The sequence below is a fragment of the Rhinoderma darwinii genome, chromosome 7, assembly GCF_050947455.1.
Source record: "Rhinoderma darwinii isolate aRhiDar2 chromosome 7, aRhiDar2.hap1, whole genome shotgun sequence".
NCBI classification, from domain to species: domain Eukaryota; kingdom Metazoa; phylum Chordata; class Amphibia; order Anura; family Rhinodermatidae; genus Rhinoderma; species Rhinoderma darwinii.
The window spans coordinates 101,499,181-101,521,532 of NC_134693.1; the positions used below are offsets into that span (position 1 = coordinate 101,499,181).

At 41.2% G+C, this 22,352-nt stretch overlaps 1 protein-coding gene across 2 annotated transcripts in view; it reads left to right on the forward strand.

Annotated features, from left to right (window-relative positions):
- Positions 1–22,352, forward strand: part of ATRIP (ATR interacting protein) — a 129,877-nt gene that overhangs the window by 56,419 nt on the left and 51,106 nt on the right. For both annotated transcript variants that reach the window (XM_075833736.1, XM_075833735.1), the window contains exons 7-9: positions 7,942–8,022; positions 18,724–18,850; positions 21,222–21,875. In XM_075833736.1, coding sequence (XP_075689851.1) covers positions 7,942–8,022; positions 18,724–18,850; positions 21,222–21,875 — 862 coding nt within the window. The remainder of the gene's footprint in view (positions 1–7,941; positions 8,023–18,723; positions 18,851–21,221; positions 21,876–22,352) is intronic.

Consider the following 22,352-nt stretch of genomic DNA (forward strand, 5'->3'; position numbering starts at 1 on the left):
GGCTCGCCATTCACAGCTGTTCCACATCTTCTACTGTTAAAAACACCTTGAGGCTTATTAGAAGTTTAGTATGACGGAACTTCGTTATATAAGTTGAAAGTATGCCAGCAAAGTGGTTTGTCTCAGGTTTTCTAACCGCTCAGCCACATTTTCAGGGTTGAAGTACACCCGTTGCCTGCCTTCAAGATGCATCACTGGCAGATGTCTCATGAATGTAGAAGCTCAAAATGCACCACACCGCCTCAGAAGAGCTTATATATCGGCCAGATTGGAACCTTGTGACTTTGTCATACTCATTTATTTCTCAACGCAAACGTGGCCTGGTCACTACCCTTGTTGACGTATTTACATATATATTTGATGGCTTCGACGCTGTTGCATATTTCGACGTTGATGTAAGCTTGAAATGTTCTTGATAACACCGGTGAATAGGGTATAACCCATCGATTGTCCCAAAAATTTCTTGACCATGTAACCTTACTGTAGCTGTGAAACCGCCTTGTAGGGGTGATCTTCGATGATACAACGGATACCCGTTTCCCCCGAAATAGTTTGTTCTAATATGTTCTCGGGTATCTTTTAGAGCAATGACCCTCCTGCATGCAAGGAGAGTTTCTATTTAAAGCGCCGCATGGCCCATGAACCATGTGCATCTTTACAATCTCGTGCAATCTCGTTCCGGTCCGGAAATTCTTATGACCGTATCAATAGCATTGTGACAAATTTTTTCTTGCAGCCACAGGAGAATGTGGGAGTGTGGCAAGCCACGCTTTTGCCACTCAATGCTGTACATGAAACAAAGAGCTGAACTGAAATTTTTTTTTGTGATCAGGTCGATCATCAACTTTTTAGTTTTAAGTGGAAAACTCTGGCTATAATATCATGCCTATCATAAGACGTCTGTCCTGAGAGAAGTTCTTTGGAAATTTCATACCACTTTGGATTAGTTGTGAACGTTATGAAAAGGTCAGGCCGGCCATATGTTCTGACGCCGTAGAAAGCATCTAGTGTACATTCATGAATGTAACACGGACCACCGTTAAAACTGGATAGCAGGATAACTTATCGCCCTAAGTTTTTCACGTTATCTTGTTGCATAGCGTCTTGCAGATGCACGTAATCTTCAGTGTCTGGTTAGTGCATATGTACACTAAACTCTCCGTCTATATTTTCGCATACATGTCCACTATAAATTGGCTGAACAATCCTCGAAATCGTTGCAAATGGATAAAATTATTACGCCTGATCTGCAGCAGGTATGAATAAAATTGCTGGACTGATAAATTTTTTATGAAAATTTGTTACCCTAGTAGTAGGAATAACTTGGTAGAGTCCAAAATTGTACCCATTTTCACCGTGGCAGTAAATTAAAGGATATTGCAGGGTGTTGTAAGCTCTGTGTGTTTCGAAAATGCGTTGCAGGCGATCAGCGTGAATGCGCGACGCGATGTCACGCCTATCTCACTTCTTATCAACGAAAACCACTGCAACTTCATCTGTGACTGGGGCGTTATACCTGGCACGGTGTTCAGCAACAGGACGTCTATCTGCGCTGATGATAATTTTTTAATCATTGCTTTGCCCCTGCGGAATAGACTGTAATGCAGCTTTGAAACTATATGCACGTACGGATTCACCTGATGCAGCATGTTTTAAAGTGGAGAAATAAGGTTACTGTTTAGTTGTGGAAAATTCTGATTTCTGATATTGGCCTGTTCATTGTAATCTGATACAAAATAAATCTGAAGAAATTTTCGCTCCGCTTGTGGTAGCAAAGATCCGATGGGATGGTAAACTTGGCCCTGCACCTTGAAGGTTGGCATGAATGGTCCCTCTGTAATTAGTTTTTCCCCAAAATATGTCATTTGGAATGCGTTGTTATATAAACGGATACTGTCTAAGAAGTGTCTTGATTGTGGATGGTCACCGTTTAAAAGTTGTTTTATAAGATCGGAGGTTCTTGAAATTTTTCAATGTGAACTTTACCACTTGAACAACAGATTCCATTTGGTTCTTATCTCCATTTGAGAGCACCGCAAAAATTGCAAATTATGACCAAACCGCCTACGGAAGCAAATTCAGCATAGTCAATCCTAGGGGAATACATAAAACCTGCAGTTTTTACTTATTGACCCAAGGAACAACATTGTTTGCTGCACCATACTCCTGAGACTCATCTGAGTTTTCTGATGAAATAAACATTCTATTAAGAGAGTGTCGAATTCCATTAGCCTCTAAGCGTGATTGACGGTGTTCTGCTTTTTCTGCCTGCCGTATTTAATCTACTCTTTCCCTTTCAGTCAATAAATAACTTTCATTTATTTTGGTGCTTGCGTTCATAATTCTCTCTAGCTGATTCCAATCGTCGTTGATATTGGTCTTCGCTTTTGAGAGCTCTGGCATAGTTGTGACGTTTTGCGATCGTCGGTTCATCGCGCTTCACGTTCTTCACTACTTTCAAGCTCTCGAGAGGCTGCTGTGCAAGCTCTGACAACTCAAGCGAGATTCTCTGTCGGTGAAAGTTTGACTCGCGTGACAATGCATGGCGCTGTCGGTCAGCAGATAGTTGCGCTTCGCGTTCCTTGTTACACTCCAGAAACCTAGAGGCCGCCATGCCAGCACGCTGTGTAGTTATCTGAGACTCACGCTGGGTAGAAGTTTCTGATGTGCGAGTTCTGACCTGATGTTCTTGAGCTGCAGTAAGTGTCGCCTCATGATCATCTTCAGATTCGTGAGACCTAATTAGTCTCATTCTTTTTGAATTTCTACTTAATTGCAAAATATTTGGTCTTTTTCTGGAAGGCATTTATGCCCTATTCACACGACAGGGTTTCCAGGCTGTGTGACGGCCGTTCAAAAAACGTCCGTCACACGGCTGCAGTAGAAACAATAGACCCCAAATGGGGCTATTCACACGACCAATTTTTTTTGACAGCTCGGGAAACTGGGCCGTCTAAAAACGGGACATCCTATTTTCGGCCCTACTCCTGGCCGCCCGGCTCCCCTAGAAGTCTATAGTGCCGGGTAATACACGGCCATCACTTGTATGTGTTCCGAGTGATGGCCATGTCTTCAGTCGCTTGCTCTCTCCTCCTCCTCACAGTGCGAAGTGCATGTGAGGAGGAGGGTATTTTTTTTGACTGTACAAAGGGGCAGTGTGGCATTGCTTACAGGGGGACTGTGTGGCATTGCTTACAGGGGGATTGTGTGGCATTGCTTACAGGGGGATTGTGTGGCATTGCTTACAGGGGGGCTGTGGCATTGCTTACAGGGGGACTGTGGCATTGCTTACAGGGGGGCTGTGTGGCACTGCTTACAGGGGGGCTGTGTGGCACTTCTTACAGGTGGGCTGTGTGGCACTGCTTACAGGTGGGCTGAGGCACTGGTTACAGGTGGGCTGTGTGGCACTGGTTACAGGTGGGCTGTGTGGCACTGGTTACAGGTGGGCTGTGTGGCACTGCTTACAGGTGGGCCTGTGTGGCACTGCTTACAGGTGGGCCTGTGTGACACTACAGGGGGTCTGTGTGGCACTACCTACAGGGGGGGCTGTGGCACTACCTACAGGGGGTCTGTGTGGCACTACCTATAGAAGGTAATGTCTGGCATTGCTTACAGGGGGGCTGTGTGGCACTACCTACAGGTGGGCCTGTGTGACACTACCTACAGGGGGTCTGTGTGGCACTACCTACAGGGGGGCTGTGGCAGTATCTACAGAGGGAAGAGTGTGGCAAATGACTTAGCACTTATTCACACTACAGGGTTTCCCGGCCGGGTGACGGCCGTTCATAAAACGGCCGTCACCCGGCTGCAGTAGGAACAATAGACCCCTAATGGGGCTATTCACACAACCGATTTTTTGACGGCCCGGGAAACCTGGGCGTCCAAAAATGGGACATGTCCTATTTTCGGCCGTTTACCCGGCCGCCCGGCTCCCATAGAAGTCTATGGGGCCGGGTAATACACGGCCATCACCAGAATGTGTCTCGTGTGATGGCCATGTATTCCGTCGCTCGCTCCCTCCTCACAGCGCAGAGTGCATGTGAGGAAGAGGAGTTTATGCCATTCGGACGAATGGCTGTACGCTGGAGGTAAGTTTATACACTGTGTGGCAGGGCCGGGGTGTACAGCAGGTGGAAGGGAGCACTGCGCTGGCTCCCTTCCCCTGCTTGTTTTAAAAGCGCCCTGGCCCGGCGACACCTTCCATGGCCGATGGCGCCGCTAGCAGCTGCAGCTGCTGCGGCTGCTACTACTGTAACTACGCCACTACGTGCTAGCCCCACTTTAGCTCCCTGAAGGAGCGGAATCCCTGTGTGTTCGGGGATTCCGCTCCTGGACAGAGCGCTTGATGGCTCTGTCCATATCTAGGCAGTGACATCAGGGGAAACTCCTGAAGTGGAATCCGCGACACTCGGGCTCGGGCGGGACACTGTCGTGTGAATAAGGCCTTACAAATGAAATTCATCCGATTTTAAAACGGACAGGGGAAAAAAACGGGTGCAAAACGCATCAAAAGCGGCTGTTAAAAACAGAAACACGGAACGGATGCAAAGCGGCCGGGAAAAAAGATGTTTTTATCGGCCGACACTCGGACCCTGTCGTGTGAATAGAGCCTTACTCTCTTGAGATCGAGAGGCCGATGTCCGAGCCCTTTGAGACAACCAATCAGATTAGTTTTTTGAGGCAGCGGGCATGAAAGCAGTGAGCGGATTGGTTGCAATTTCTCTATTCTATGTGTAATATCCAATACAGACAAATGTTGGCGCTGTTGTCCATAGCAACCAATCAGATTACAGTTTAGATTCTTGTGAGGGAGCTAGGGTAATGAAAGCAGCAACCTGATTTGTTTATTTTGGTTCTTACACCTAGAAGGGAGATAAAATAACCAATGTTGGAACTTTTGTCCATAGCAACCAATCAGATTGTAGTTTACATTCTTGTGAGGCAGCAGGTGAATGACAGCAGCGATCTGATTGGTTGCTATATGTCTTTACTTTGTATAAAAATCAATGTAGACAAATGTTGGAGATGTTGTCCATAACAACCAATCCGATTACAGTTCTTTTTTTCTGAGGCAACTTAGACAATGAAAGCATAAAGCTGATTGGTAGTTATATGTGCCTCCAATGCATTAAAGAAACGATACAGACGAAAGTTGGAGTTGTTGACCTTAGCAACCAATCAGATCACAGCTGTAGATTGTCTGAGGCAGCTTGAAAAATTTGCAGCAATCGGATTGATTAGTTGCCCATCGTAACCTACTGGTGTCTATTTATTTTTCCAAGACAATACAAAATGAAAGTAAAAATGTGATTGCCATGGTTCCATGTGGTTGTTGTTCTAATGCAATGTAAATTAATTTTTGAAAACATTAACCCCTTTTGGGACGAAGGACGGATATAGCCGTCCTGTGCAGGAGTTAGTTCCCGCAAAAGGATGGATATATCCGTCCTATGATTGCGTGGGTACTGCCAGTGTACCCACGCGATCAATGGCATGAGCACGGCTGTTATTAACAGCCTGGCTCGTGCCGCAACTGCCTGAATCTAAGCGCGCTCTGATTCCGGCAGTTTAACCCGTTAAATGCCGCTGTCAATAGTGACAGCGACATCTAATGTGTTTGACAGAGGGAGGGTGCTCCCTCTGTCACCGCATCGGCGCCCCTGCAAAGAAATCGCGGGGTGCCATCGGGTTTCCATGGCAGCCGGGGGCCTAACAAAGGCCCCCAGGTCTGCCTTCAGCAAATGCCTGTTAGTAGATTGCCTGTCAGTTTTACACTGACAGGCAATAGTGCCTTGGCATACGAAGTATACCAAAGCATTATATATGCGATCAGCGATCGCATAGTGAAGTCCCCTGGTGGCACTAAAAAAAAAAAGTGGTTTCATTTTAGTAGGTGTCAAAATAAATAGCACATATATGGTATCCCCGCGATCGTTACGACTTGAACAATAAAATGAACACCTGAATTAAACCGTCGGATGAACGGTGTCCAAAAAAAACCCCGCAAAAAACAATGTCAGATTTCTCTCTTTTCTCCCATTCCCCCCCCATAAAAAAATCAAATAAAAGTTAATCTATAAGTCCTATGTACCCCAAAATAGTACTGATGAAAACTACACCTTGGTCCGCAAAAATCAAGCCAACATACGGCCACATTAATGGAAAAATTAAAAAGTTACGGCTCTTAGAATGCGGCGATGCAACAACAAGTAATTTTTTTTCTAAAAGGGTTTTTATTGTGCAAACGTAGGAAAACATATAAAACCTTTACATATTTGGTATCCTCTTAATCGTGCCGACCCATAGAATAAAGTTAACATGTTATTTACGCTGCATAGTAAACGGCGTAAATTTATAACATGAAAATCAATGCTGGAATAGCTGCTTTTTTTCAATTCTCTCCTAAAATAAAGTTAATAAAAGTTAATCGATATATTATAAGCATCTAAAAATGGAGCAATTACAAAATACAACTCGTCCCGCAAAAAAAGTTATGACTCTTGGAATGCGACCGTGAAAAAACAAAAAATAAGCCTTGGTCATTAATGTGCAAAATGGCCTGGTTATTAAGCGGTTCAATTCGCATATCTTCTGATTGAGTGAACAGATTGCGATGAAATAAAAAGTAAATGTTACTCCAAGTTGACCCCTATATTTTTCTAAAAACTCCATCTGAATTGGGTCAGTAGTTTTTACGTGATGCGTGCACAAACAAACCTCATCACCCCCTCATTTTTTTTCCGCAAATAATATTTTCATTGTTCAATGTTTTTAATGTAGACACGCAAATTTTACAGTTTTATTATATGTAAAGATAAGTAGTTATCCCTTGTGTTGTCTATTTCAAATGGTAAACGTGGTGAAACGTTGTCTTTAACTGGTTCCCGACCGGTGGCTGTGTTTTTACGGCCAGCGGTCAGGGTCCTTAAAACCCGAGCCATAGACTTTTTACGGCTCGGGTTTTCACTTGCTGCCCGAGCGATCGGGCAGCTGAATGTTGGGTCTCCGGCTGTCAGTGACTGCCGGGGATCCTGAGGAGAGGATAGAAGCAGCTTTCGCTGCTTCCGTCTTCTCTGATCACTTGTGCACAGCGCTCAATGAACGCTGTGTATATGAATAGAGGCAGCGGCCGCGCCACGGTCTCTATTGCTCCCGGTGTTCGTGTGACTGGTCACATGATCGCCGGGTGCCGTTACTGAGAGACTGCTGCTGGGTCTTACTAGACCCAGCACAGCCATATTATTGACAATCGTCACTATGAGAGGGCTGATCTCCCCTGTAACGGGCTGCTGTGCAGCTCCAGTTACAGTGGAAAATCATGGTGTAAAAAGAAAAAATATATATATAAAAGTCCTCCAAAGGTCTTTTTTGACCTTTTGAGGGACAGACCATAGTAATATAAAATAATAAAAGTAAAGTGCAAAAAAAATTAATAATAAATACACATAAAATACCCACCCCAAAAAAAGCGTTCCCCTCCCGCCAATCATTGTCGTAACGCTAGCCCGGACCCAATTACCCTAATATAGACATGTAATATATTAAAATTTACGGTAGACAATGACGATCACAAATAAAAGGTCTATTTTAGGGTACAACTACGTTATTACCAAAAAAAAATAGCTGAAATGTAAAAAAGCTTATTTTTTTTACCATTATTTTCAAACTTTAAGAATAAAAATTCTAAAATAGCAAAAAGGATGTGTATAAAAACGATAAAAAAAGAAATCTGCATTGTCTATGGAAAATACATTGCAAAAATCACATCTTTAGCCCAACAAATAAAAAAGTTATAGCCATTTAACTAACATGTGCTAAAAAAGGGCTTTAACGGTGTCTGGTCCTGAAGGCTCAAAATAGCGCGGTCCTGAACTGGTTAAACTGCAATTTGTACAGTCCACACATTTTATAATAAAAAAAATAATGTCCTTTTCTTTGTAGATATTGAAGCTTTAAATACAACCGCTAAACAAGCAAGAGTATTTTCTACTTTATACTGCAAACAGAACCTGGACAGACAAGGTATGTACCTAGCATCTTTGCAAACTTAAAATATGTCCACATTTTGAACACCAGTTTGTGTACAGATATAATTTACGTGTAAAAAAATAAATAAGTTGACCTATCTTTGTAAATCAATTGCATTACTTATAGCGAAAAAACTGTCATGCTCCATAATTCCCGGCACAGTTCTACGGCACGGGCACCCATACGTAGCGATACGGAAAGGTGTCCGCGGCCAATAGAAATGAATGGTGCCGCAATTGCGACCGAATTTACGGTTGTGTGCATGGGGCCCAACAGCTTAGTTGAGCTCCGGCAATGCAGTCGGACAGTGAGGTTTTCCTACATCAGATGACCGTATAAAGACAAAATAAAGCTCTATGCAGACATTGAGGAAGCAAGAAATGCTGGAAAATATTAGCTCTGAACCTTGCAATATTGTGAATGCATCTCTGGACTATAATAGTTAAATCATGTTCAAGTATAAGTAATACAATATATTCACAAAGGTGGCCAATTTTTAGGTAGTTTACATCTATATAGACTAAGATTATTAAAAGTGGACAATGTATCTTAGTAATTTTCAGAACAAAAAGGTATTCAACCTTTCTGGTGGCTCTACAGTTTGTCTAAAAATTCCGCTATGTTAGGACACTATTGTATGATGAAAAGTCCCTTTTAAGACAGAAAACGTTGTTGATTTAGCTGACATTAATGGGAAGATGCGATAAATTCATTTAAAGCCATAACATTTTTTTTTAGAAGTCCCTGTGAACTCAGTCATTACAATTGCAGGGTTCATGGTTTTGTGGGAAAAAAATTTAGAGGTCCAGCACACGATATGATGTGAAAAAATACAAAACTGTTTAAGTCAAAATTAAAAAATCCTGGGAGAGAGCGCATACGCGGTTCGAATTTTACAGTGCTTAATCATAGCTATTCTGATGTATAGAGTCTGCTTTTATGGATCAGATATTGGGAAAAACAAGGAAGTGGGAGTGCTTCTGTTTAGTATGCTGCTAAAAATGTGCAAAGAATCTGTGTACCCAATAGACAATCAACTTGAAGGGGTTAATTCTAAGCACTCCCACTTCCTTGTTTTTCCCAATATCTAATCCATAAAAGCAGACTCTATACATCAGAGAGTAGCTATGATTAAGAACTGAAAAGTTCGAAACACGTAGGCGTTCTCTCCCGGGATTTTTTAATTTCTTGTTTTAATTTTGACTTAAACAGTTTTCTATTTTTTTCACATCGTATTGTGTGCTGGACCTCTACATTTTTTTCATTGGAATTCTACCTACGACCGACTTATCTCTCTTGCCTGTGCACCGAATAATCATGGAATGTGGCGTCTTTACTTACGCCAGTGCTTCCCGCAAAATGTTATATATTTACGACAAATGCATGGCACCGGCTCAGAAGCTGAGTCGGTGCCATCATCCCCGGATGTCAGCTGTATCTTAGAGCTGACATCCTGCTGTAACGGCGGGGACTGAAGTTAGCTTCGATCCACGCCATTAACCCCTTTAACACCTTAAATGCAGCCGTCAAAAGCGATCGCTGTATTTAAGGTGTTTGCAGCTCATCGAAACCCCAGCAATGAAATTGCCAGGGTGTCGGTGGCTACAATGGCAACCGGAGGCCTAATACTGGCCACCCGGTGTGCCTAGCACGGAAAACTTCCAGCCCGCGCCCGGAGGCAGGGCATGAAAGGCTTCCGTAGCCGCTGGCAAGATAGTGCTGGCTCAGGAGATGAGCCGGCGTCATCAGCGGTGGATATCAGTTGTACGCTACAGCTGACATCCACCTGTAACGGCAGGAACCAGAGCTAGCTCCGATCCCTGCCATTAACCCCTCAGATGCAGCGATCGGATGCGATCGCTGCATCTTTGTGGTTGCTAGCAGATCGCCAGCTGTGCCCTGCAATCGCACGACTGCCAACTGCTATTATGACAACAGGAGACCTAACAATGACCTTCTGTTTGCCATTACGGAAGCCGATTAGGCCCCGCCTGGAGGCGAAGCCTAATTGGCTTGCTGTCAGTGAATGACTGACGGATCTAATATATTGCACTACGTAGGTAGTGCAATGTATTAGAAAAAAACTCTGACAGTTGTACCTTCAAGTCCTCTAGTGGGACTAAAGTAAAGTGTAAAAAAAAAAGTGAAATAAAAAGTTTAAGTAATAAAATAAGACACAATCGCCCTTTTTCCCTAATCAAGTCTTTTATTATTGAAAAAATAAACCATACATATTTGGTATCGCCGCTACCGTAACGGCCTAAACTATAAAAATATAATGTTATTTATTCCACGCGGTGAATGGCGTAAAAAAAACCTTAAAAAATGGCAGAATTTCTGGTTTTTGGTCACTTTGCCCTACAAAAATTGAAATAAAAAGTGATCAAAGATGGTGCCTATAAAAACCATAGCTCGTCTCCCCAAAAACAAGCCCTCCTACAGTTCGGTCGACAACAAAAAATTTAAAAGTTATGGTTCTCACAACATGGCGACACAAAAAATACATTCTTTTTACAAAAGTAATTTTATTGTGTAAAAAGTTGTAAAACCTAAAAAAGTGCTATAAATTAGGTATCGCCGGAATCGTACTGACCCGCAGAATAAAGTTAACAATTTATAACGCATGGTGAAGGCTATATAAAAACCCCCTTAAAAAAAATATGCTAGAATTGCTGTTTGTTGGTCACCTTGCCTCTCAAAAAATAGGATAAAAAGTCGCATGTACCCCAAAATGGTGGCAATAATAACTACAGCTCGTCCGCAAAAAAAAAAACAACCCTCATACCACTACATCTATGAAAAACTAAAATTACTCCAATAAGTCAGGAAATAAAAAATATGCAGTTGTGCAGATCAGAGGGGAACATTTCGTCTGTTTCAAGAGGCAATTTATTGGGGCCCTAAAATTAGGGAACCAGGAAGGGGAGGGCCCAAACATATCTGCTAGAAGCGAGGGCGCCCGTATTATACCAGGACAACACTTCCTAGCAAAATTCCCCAAACTGCAAAGATGCGGAGTGTTGACCAAAAGGGGGATAAGTAACTACACCATTTATCAGTGCGACACCAGCCTGTGCAGAAAGGATTGCTTCACAGCGTAACACACATCTATGGATTATTTTATTGTTTACCCAATTATTATACCACTTGACTATGCCCCTAATATACTCTGCCCAGCTTACATATGGCCCACATTATTAACGGAAACACCAGCAATACTCAAACAAAACTACTACCAAGCAAGATCCGTGCTCCAAAAGCCAAATGGCGATCCCTCCCATCTGAACCCTACAGTGTGCCGGAACAGCAGTTTACTTCCACATATATGGCATCGCCATACCCGGGAGAACCCTTTTAACAATTTTGGGGTGTGTGTCTACAGTGGCATAAGCTGGGCACGACATACTTGCCACTGAATTGGCATATCTGGGGAAAAATTAAATTTTTTACTTTGCACCATCCGCAGCACATTCATTTATGGAAAAGACCTGTGGGGTGAAAATGCTCACTACACCCCTTAATAAATGCTTTGAGGGGTGTAGTTTCTAAAATGGGGTCACTTCTGGGGGGTTTCTTTTATTATTTACCATCTGAGCCTCTGCAATTGTGAACGAATTCTGTGAAAATCGCCGAATTAGGCCTCAATTTCGCATTGTACTCGCACTCCTGAGCCCTGTCAAATGTCCAGGCAAAAGATTAGGGCCACACATAGGGTGATTCTAAAACCGGGAAACACAGCATAGTAATTAGAGCGCTGTCTTGTTATGATGGCACAAGCTGGGCACCACATATTGGCATATCTATTGAAAAATCCCATTTTCACTTTTGCATAAATTAGTGGGCACTCTACATTGAAAACACCTGCGGGGTTAACATGCTCATTACACCCCTACGTGAATACCTTGAGGGTTGTAGTTTCCAAAATGGGGTCACTTTTGGGGGGTTACCATTGTTTTTGTCCCCCAGGTCTTTTGCAAATGCGACATAGCGACCAGAAACCAATCCAGCAAAATTTGTACTCCGAAAGCCAAATGGCTTCCCTTCCCTTCTGAGCCTGGCAGTGTGCCCAAAAATTAGTTTATAACCACATATGGCGTATTGCTATACTCGGGAGAAATGTTGGGGTTCTTTTTCTGCTTTTATATGTTGAGAAAATGAAAGATTTTGCGCTAAAACTACGTCTTATTGGAAAAAAAAATAATTTTTATTTTCACTGCCCAATTCAAATAAAATCTATCAAACACCGGTGGGGTCAAAATGCTCACTACACCCCAAGATTAATTCCTCAAGGGGTGTAGTATCACAAATGGAGTCCCCTTTTGGGTAGTTTCCACTGTACTGGTACCTTAGGGGCTTTGCAAAAGCGACATGGTGTCAAGAAACCAATACAGCAAAATCTGTGCTCCAAAAGCCAAATGCTGCTCCTTCTCTTTTGATCCTTGCCGTGTGCCCAAACGGCAGTTTATGACCACAAATGGGGTCTTATTGAAGAAAAAGGATTGTTTTTATTTTCACTGCCCAATTCTAATAATTTCTATGAAACTCCTGTGGGGTCAAAATGATCACTACACCCATAGATTAATTCCTCAAGGGGTGTAGTTTCCTAAATGGAGTCACTTTTCGGACGTTTTCATTGTTTTGGTCCCTCAGGGGCTTTGCAAATGTGACATGGCCGCCGCAAACCATTCCTGCTAAATTTGAGCTCCAAAGCCAAATGGTGCTCTTTCCCTTCTAAGCCCTGCCGTGTGTCCAAATAGCCATTTATTACCACATGTGGGTTATTGTTTTACTCTGGAGAAATTGCTTTACAAATTTTGTGGTGCTTTTTCTCCTTTATTCCTTGTGGAAATGAGAAAAAATTTGCTAAACTTACATTTTCTTTGAAAGAATGTAGATTTCCATTTTCACGGCGCACTTCCAATAATTTCTGCAATAAACCTGTAGGGTCAAAATGCTCACTATATCCCTAGATAATTTCATTAAGGGGTGTAGTTTCCCAAATGGGGTCACTATTGGGGGATTTCCATTGTTTTTGGCACCGCAAGAGCCCTTCAAACCCAACATGGTGCCTAAAATATATTCTGATAAAAAGGAGGCCCAAAATCCACTAGGAGCTCCTTTGCTTCTGAGGCCGGTGCTTCAGTACATTACCACACTAGGGCCACATGTGGCATATTTCCTAAAACTCCAGAACCTGGGCAATAAATATTGAGTTGCGTTTCCCTTGTAAAACTTTGTGTTTAAACTTTAATTAAAACTTTAATCCAAAAAAAATTGATTAAAAATGAATTTCTGCAACAACAAAAAATGAAATTTGTAAATTTCACTTCTACATTGGTTTAATTCCTGTGAAACGTCTAAAGAAACTTTCTAAATGCTATTTTGAATACTTTGAGGTGTGAAGTTTTTAAAATGGGGTGACTTTTTGGAAGTTTCTAATATATAAGGCCCTAAAAGCCACTTCACAACTGAACTTGCTCCTGTAAAAATTGAAATTTTCTTGAAAATGTGAGAAATTGCTGCTAAAGTTCTAAGCCTTGTAACGTCCTAGAAAAATAAAAGGATGTTCAAGAGACTATGTCAATCTAAAGTAAGTAGACATATGGGGGATGTTAATTAGCGACTATTTTGTGTGGTATAACTGCCTGTCTTACAAGCAGATACATTTATATTTAGAAAAATTAAAATTTTTGCAATTTTTCACAAAATTTTGGTGTTTTTCACATTTAAATACTGAATATATCGAGCAAATTTTGCCAGTAACAAAGTCCAATGTGTCACGAGAAAATAATCTTAGAATCGCTTGGATAGGTTAAAGCATTCCGAAGTTATTTCCACATAAAGTGAAACATGTCAGATTTGAGAATGAGTCTCTGTCAGGAAGGTCTAAAGAGGGTAGAGGCCAAAAACTACCCCCAGTGGGCACCTCACAAGTACTGCCACATGCCCTGGAAACTACTGTATAATAAAGAAACAACACAAATTGGCTATCTATATTGGCTCAATATAGATACTGTGGAGAAATATTTATTTGAAATGCATAAACCACACTTACAAGTTTTAAAAACATTTAAAATGACATAAACGTGCGCTATCCAAAATACTTGGGGGCTATCACCATAAGTGGTGAAACAAGTATACAGGATACAAAGCAGCTTTATCTCAAAAAGTAAAAATTATTAAAAAGTATTTAGAATATTGCACCAAACACAGTGATAGACATTTTTATTAAAAAAACAAAACAAAAACGCTATTTCAAAGGTGTACATAGCCTCATATCCGCTTTGGCCACTTTTGACCTTCCTGACAGCCTCATTTTTCAAATCTGACATGTTTCACTTTATGTGGTAAGAACTTCGGAATACTTTTACTTATCCAAGCGATTCTGAGATTTTCTCGTGACACATTTTTCTAAATTAAAAGTATCTGCTTGTAAGACACATAGTTACACCACACAATATAGTTTGTAAGTAACATCCCCCATATGTCTACTTTAGATTAGCATAGTTTTTTGAACACCCTTTTTATTTTTGTAGGATATTACAAGGCTTAGAACTTTAGCAGCAATTTCTCACATTTTCAAGAAAATTTCAAAAGACTTTTTAATGGACCAGTTCTGTTGTGAAGTGGCTTTTAGGGCCTTCTATATTAGAAACCCCCAATAAGTCACCCCATTTTAAAACATCACCCCTCAAAGTATTCATGAAATTTCATTGTTTTTTTGAATAAATTCATTTTCAGTCCATTTTTTTGTAACACACAGTTTTACCAGAGAAACGCAACTCAATATATTTATTGCCCAGATTCTGCAGTTTTTCGAAATATCCGACATAGGGCTGGGCGATTTTGCCAAGAAATTAAATCTAGATTTTTCTTCAACAATTGGGGCAATTTTCGATTTTTTCTTATTTTCTTTTCTGTTTATTTAACAGTAATACCAAGAGATTTAATACATTTTCTTCATATAAATAACTTTTTAACATATATTACTATTATTATTATTGTACATATCTTCACAACTTTTAACCTCTGTAAATACTTTATTTTATCATAATTACAGTTGGAAGAATGTCTATCTAATTGATTATAACTTCCGTGTTCCCTGGCAGGGAACAGGTTAACAGAATCTATAATCAATGATGCGCTGCGTGCACTTACATCCCTCTCTACCCGTGACCGCCTCAGCCGGTCTCCGACATTGCCGGATTCACATGACCATGATTGAACCGCGAAGAATGGTCTGTGTGTCAGCCGGATTTTGCAGCCAGATCACAGTACATGTGAACGGGACTCCTGGCATCATGGTCATTAAGGCTACAATCACACGACCGTGAAAAAAAATGTCCATTAAAACTAATCAATGGTCAGATTTTCATGTCCATTTTGCATCAGTGTTTCGAAATTCCCATCCATTTCCAGTCAGCTGTTTAAAAAAAAAAAAGAAAAGAAGATTGATTTAATTTGTCAGGGAAGATAGTGCCCACATGTAGTGACGGTGTGGCTATATACTAGGAGTCCCTGCTGCCCCACGGAACGGCTGTTCCGTACTGTCATTTTTGTTCAGTACAGGGGCAGAGCTTCCTTCTGCAGTACGGTGTGACGGCGCCACTAAAGATTCGATTCTACGATTCTGTTAAATAGAATCGTGAGAGTCCTTGAGGGCGAATTAATTTGATTAATCGCCCAGCCCTAATCCCACATGTGTTCCTAGTGTGCTTATGGACTGAAGCACAGACCCCAGAAGCAAAGGAGTACCTAGTGGATTTTGGGCCTACTTTTTATTAGAATATATTTTAGGCACCATGTCGGGTCTGAAGGGCTCTTGCGGTGCCAAAACAGTGGAAATCCCCCAAAAGTGACCAGATTTGGGAAACTACACCCCTTGTATGTTTAGCTAATTTTTTTCTCATTTCCACAAGGACTAATGGAGAAAAAGCACCGCAACATTTGTAAAGCAATTTCTCATAAGTAACATAAAACCCAACATGTGGTCATAAACTGCTCTCTGGACACACAGCAGCGCTTAGAAGGGATAGAGCGCCATTTGGCTTTTGGAGCTCAAATTTAGCAGGAATGGTTTGCGGAGGCCAAGTCGCATTTGCAAAGCCCCTGAAGGACCAAAACAGAAATAACACCCAAAAAGTGACTCTAGGAAACTGCACCCCTTGAGGAATTCATCTTGGGGTGTAGTGAGCATTTTGATCCCACAGGTGTTTCATAGATTTTATTAGAATTGGGCAGTGAAAATAAAATAAAAAACATTTCTTCAATAAGACGTAGATTTAGCGCCAACATTTTTTATTTTCTCAACAAATAAAGGGAAAAAAGAAACAAAACATTTGAAAAGCAATTTCTCCCAACTACGGCAATACCCCATATGTGGTCATAAACTGCTGTTTGGGCACACAGTAGGGCTCAGAAGGGAAGGAGCGCCATTTGGCTTTCGGAGTGCGGATTTTGCTGGATTGGTTTCTGATCGCTATGTCGCATTTGCAAAGCCCCCTGTGGGACCAAAACAGTGGAAGCCCCCCAGAAGTGACCCCATTTTGGAAACTAGATCCCTTAAGGTATTCACCTAGGGGTGTAGTGAGCATGTTCTGCAGAAATTAGTCTGCACTCAATGTTGCAGAGTGAAAATGTTTTTTTTTGCACAGATATGCCAATATGTGGTGCCCCTCTTGTGCCACCATAACAAGACAGCTCTCTAATTATTATGCTGTGTTTCCCGGTTTAAGAAACACCCTACATGGGGCCCTAATCTTTTGCCTGGACATTCGACCAGGCCCAACAGTGACAGCGTACCGTGCGAAGTTGAGGCTTAATTTGGTGACTTACGAAGTATTGGTTCACGATTGCAGGGCTCTGATGTGAAATAATAAAAGAAACCCCAGAGATGTGACCCCATTTTGGAAACCACACCCTTCAAGGCATTTATTAAGGGGTGTAGTGAGCATTTTCACCCCACAGGCCTTTTCCATAAATGATTGCGCTGCAGATGGTGTAAATTTACATTTTTCCCCAGATATGCCATTTCAGTGGCAAATATGTAATTCCCAGCTTGTCACTGAAGACCCACGCCCCACAAATAGTTAAAAGGGTTCTGCCGTGTATGGCGATGCCATGTATGTGAAAGTAAACTGCTGTAGGGCACGCTGTAGGGCTCAGAAGGGAGGGAGCACCATTTGGCTTTTGGAGCGTGGATTTTGCTTGGTAGTAGTTTTGTTTGGAGTTTTACTGGTTTTCCAGTTTGTTTTTTTTAAATGTGGGAGTACATGTAAGCTCAGGTGGTATAATAATGGGGTAAAATAATCCACAGATGTGTGTTACACTGTGAAGCAATCCTTTCTGCACAGGCCAGTGTCGCACTAATAAATGGTGTCCTTTCCTATCCCCTTTTTGGTCCACACTCTGCACATTTGCAGTTTGGGGAATTTTGCTGGGAAAGCATTGTCCTGTTATAATATGGGCACCCTCGCTTCCAGCAGATCTGTTTTGGGTCCTACCCTTCCTGGTTCCCTAATTTTAGGGCCTTTTATATATCGCCTCTTGAAATAGTAGCAATATTTCCCTCAGGCCTGCACAACTGCATATTTTTTATTTCCTGACTTATAGCCTTAACTAATTGTATTGTTTGATAGACGTAGCGGCATGAAGGCTGTTTTTTTGCAGGACGAGCTGTAGTTATTATTGGTACTATTTCTGGCATCGTTTTTTAGGGGGTTTTTATACAGCGTTCACCATGCGTTATAAATTCCATGTTAACTTTACTCTGCAGGTCAGTATAATTCCGGCGATACCTAATTTATAGCACTTTTTTATGTTTTACAACTTCTTGCACAATAAAATTACTTTTGTAAAAAGAATGTATTTTTTCTGTCTCCATGTTGTGAAAACCATAACTTACATTTTTCATTGACTGAGCTGTATGTGGGCTCATTTTTTGCGAGACAGACTAAAGTTTTTTTAGGTACCGTTTTTGGATACATGCTACTTTTTGATCGCTTTTTATTTCAATTATTGTAGGGCAAAGTGACCAAAAAACAGTTTGTTTTCTTTTATTTTTATTTTTTTACACCGTTGACCGCATGGAATAAATAACAATATTTTTATAGTTGAGGCCAATTTGGTAGCGGCGATACCAAACATGTATGGTTTATTTATTTTTTTCAATAATAAAGGACTTGATAAGTGAAAAAGGGGCGATTTGTGTTTTATTTTATTACTTGACTGTTTTATTATATTTTTTACAACTTGTCTTTTCACTATTTTTACACTTCAAGCATTCAAGCATCTTCCGAATAAGCCATCAAAATCTGATCTGTGGGGGCCCGGCTCTGAGCACCCACATCCATTCGCTATTTTGAAGGTGCCGCGGCACTCGTACAAACGCTGCTTCCCCATCATTCCTTTTACTGCTCCGTACTGTGAAATGCTGACACACTTGTAGCGGCGGTTCACAGTATTACAGCATGCTTCCATGAACGGGAATTTGGCAGTCTGAATTCAAAAGTCCTTTAGCTACCTGAGGCGTTCATAAAATATATCCACCAGTCTATAAGTTTTAAGGAACATAAACTGCAAACTATAATGATCACTGTGTGGTGTAACTGTGGTTGACCCAAATTTCTCTTTTACAAAGGTAGGCTGTCAAAGTGGGCAATTTATTCAGGTTTTGCTTTTTATTTCCTTTCCTAGGTTCTGTATTACTCAGTACTTTAATGCAACAGTCGGAGCCTCTGGGACCTCTTGGTCTATACCACCTCCTCAGCAGTAACCTGGGCAGTCTGCCAGTGTCTTCTATACAGAGCGTCCAATCAAACAAGTGAGCACAGACCAATTATATATTGCCTGTTGTAGAAAACTCATCTTTAAAGTGAATTTGTCAGCAGTTTTGACCCCTCAATTGCATGACAATTACCTCCGGTATTATTGCACTGCTCTCCCCGTTCTCTGTATAGCACTGTTAGCAGTTTTGACCACACAAAACTGCTGATAGATTCCATTTAAGTTCTCTGTCGTAAAGACTCTCTAAGTGAAAATATATACAGAAGTAAAATTATTTACTTTAGTTTTTTGTTAATAGTAACATTGCTGCAGATCTCTCCGGCATGGTTTACTCCTTTCTGCCGCTAAGGCCCCGTTTGTGTTTTGGCTACGCTCCACAGATACCATTATAGTGTATGCACGACGTATACATTAAACAGGTGCCTGATAATGGCATCTTACGCTCATGGACTATAATGGTATTCGTTTAATGTACGTATACATCATGAACCAGGGTCCTGAGAGTTTGATGTTTACGCTTAAAGTATACCGTTGAACTCTATGGTGACAGAAGCCACTGTTAAGGCATCCGTCACAGCCTACTAGGGATGCACGATGCATCGAAATTTCAATATCATTTTGATGCTGTCCGGGGGCAAACGGTTCAATACCGTCAATTTATGTATTTCGATACTAAACGGTGTGGCCGCAGAGCTTAGTATTGAAATAAATGAGGAGGACATTAATAGTAATTAACCCCATCATGTATCTCACACATTAACTCAATGTTACCCATTACAACTGTGAGCGAGGTACTTGATGGGATCACTTACTACAATGATTATAACGGGCACCATTGGGTTAACGAGTGAGGGAAATGTTATGTGGTTAATTTGCATGGCTGTGTTCGGTGCGTGAGATACAGACCATATGTCGCTCGCTTTTCCTGGATCCAACATAGTTCGGAAAGCCAGGCTAGCATCATAGTCATCCATGCTGTCGTGAGTCACTGCCTCCCTGCGGGAATACCGTCCTGTAGTGTAATCATATTTTCAGTACGGGAGCCTGGCTTTCTGAACTTTGTTGGATCCAGGAAAAACGGGTGACATGCTGTCTGTATCTCGTGCACCGAACACAGCCATGTGAATTAACCACATAGTTTCCCTCACACATTAACCCAATGGTGCCCATTATAATCATTATAGTAAGTGATCCCAAGAAGTACCTCGCTCACAGTTGTAATGGGCAACATTGATGTGAGGCACATGTAGGTTCGAATTGATAACACACTGTGGACTTGATATTTTCGTGTGTTGTTTTTTTATTATTTTTTTTTTTTTTATTATTGTTGGCAAGGTATCGTTTTGGCATCAAGTATTGCAATACTACTCTAAGTATCGGTATCCAAATCCTGGAATCGTGACAACCATACAGCCTACGTTTAATGTATATGCAGAGAGGGTTTAAAAATGTGACGTGCAAACAGCCTAAGCTGTAGATATGCGTCCTAGCCACCTAAGCGTCGTGCATCTAGAGCATATATTTACAGTCCTAATTTAAATGGCAGGTCACGCTGCTCCGTCCCAAGAAGCACTAAAGATAACACTCCAAGTGAGCGTGATGCCATGATGACCTCACAGGCTTCCAACTGTTATATGGGAAGAGGAGGATGCTGGGAGGACATGATCTGTGTCCTCCCAGTATTCCTCGATGTGCAGATCACTGCTAATCGTGATCTAATGGCCAACAGTCTATATTATATATGATCTGCACATTGAAAGTGAATACGGATTTTGTAACCCAATTCGCTTGCTCCAGAAACCAAATCTACATTAGTTTACACATCCCATATACCAGCTAATGGTGGAGAACAAGCTGGAAGAAATATTGTAACCTTTCTGTTCTCGTGTTATAGCAACTATGCGTGTTGGGCAAAATACACGTATTTAGGATCGCTATACACCAAAGAGTGAGAGAATCCTATTGTGATATAAATTTTCCTAGTTAAAGTAATTAAATATTTACGGAACAAAAAAGATAATGCCGTTTTTGTTTTGTTTTTCTGGTTAAATATAATATGAAAAGATACTGGTTGTGTTTTGGTACCATATTAAAGCCACACAAAAAAGGGAAAAAAATATTCAACTAAAATATAAACAAAAAATATTCGCTTTTTTTAATGTGTCATTCCAAAAGGTCAACCTTTGCTGTGGACATTCGAGCATCTGAAGGCTCGGTCCTAAAAGGGTTAATGGATTTTTTTTATTTCTATTCGTAATCTTTTGTCATTTTAAATTTAGAAGACTAGATAATACAGAACTCTCCTGTAATTCTGTGTGGCCTGTAGGAAAGTTCTTGGCTTTGTATATACTAAAATTATGTCATGTGTGTTTGTGTCTGTATCATACCTGGTATTTTGTGTTACTAAGCACTGCAGGCCGATCAAGTTCCAGCGTTATGTCTCCATCACAATGTGCAGCCCTAAAAGACTGTCAAAAATTGGCCATTTCTGGGCTGAATTCAATTGCCTTGGATGAGGAAGGCTTGGAAAAGAGAGGTTCACAATGCGAAGGAACAAAAGTGCATCTCAACAAAATGTGTCGGCTTGCTGGGGCTCTGCACTTATTGCCTCTTGTTGAGTATCATATTATGATGTACCACCGGGCTCTGCAGTCTCTGGAAAAATCGGAAGATGGTTCACCTGATAATCAATACATGTCTTCCTCCAGCACTGACCGCAATACGATGACCAATGCTGAGGATACAATCTCAAGATTTACAGAACCTGCGCTGGCCTCACTCGAGATTCTGTATCACCTGGTGTTTTATAGCCTAGACGTTGTAGAGACTTTGCTGCAGAAAAGTACAGTGTGTATGGCACCATCAGAAGCTGAGCAAGAGTCTAATACTGTGGTAAATAGAGATCTGGAAAACGATGAACGCATGTTGCATCCTTTATTTAAAAAAATTGCACTACTATTGTCCTCTACTGTCGTCACGCATAAGAGAGAAATTATCAGAGAGCGTGTGCTCCGTGTACTTGTGAAATTGGCAGAAAATTCTTCCAGTGAACAGTTGACCAGGTAATGTATTTGTTTTCATATATCTTTAGAGTTTGGAGATTGCGTTAATTCCCTTGTACTGGGAAGTACTGACCTAGTGGAGACATGAGGATCAGTTTACAGACAATTTTAAGAAACTTTTCAGCTTAGTGGACACTTTTTCAACTAGGTACCCATCTGATCATTAACAAAAAAGGTAAACTGCACTACAAATTAATACTGTGTCCTGAGGGAACCTACATTGAGGAAGTCCATACATCATTGTAATTCTACCTTCACATTACACTGAGATCATCTCTCCAATATGTATTTTTTCATACACAAAATGTTAATGGAAAAAGTCATGACATGGAAAGCTGATCTGGACGTAGTGTGGAGGCTGTGTAAGGTGCAGGAACCAACCCCTGTTTAATTGGGTGTCACAGGTCTCTCTCGATAGTACAAACACGATACAGCTGTGTAATTATAAAAAATTCTCATGACTAATGATATTGAGAG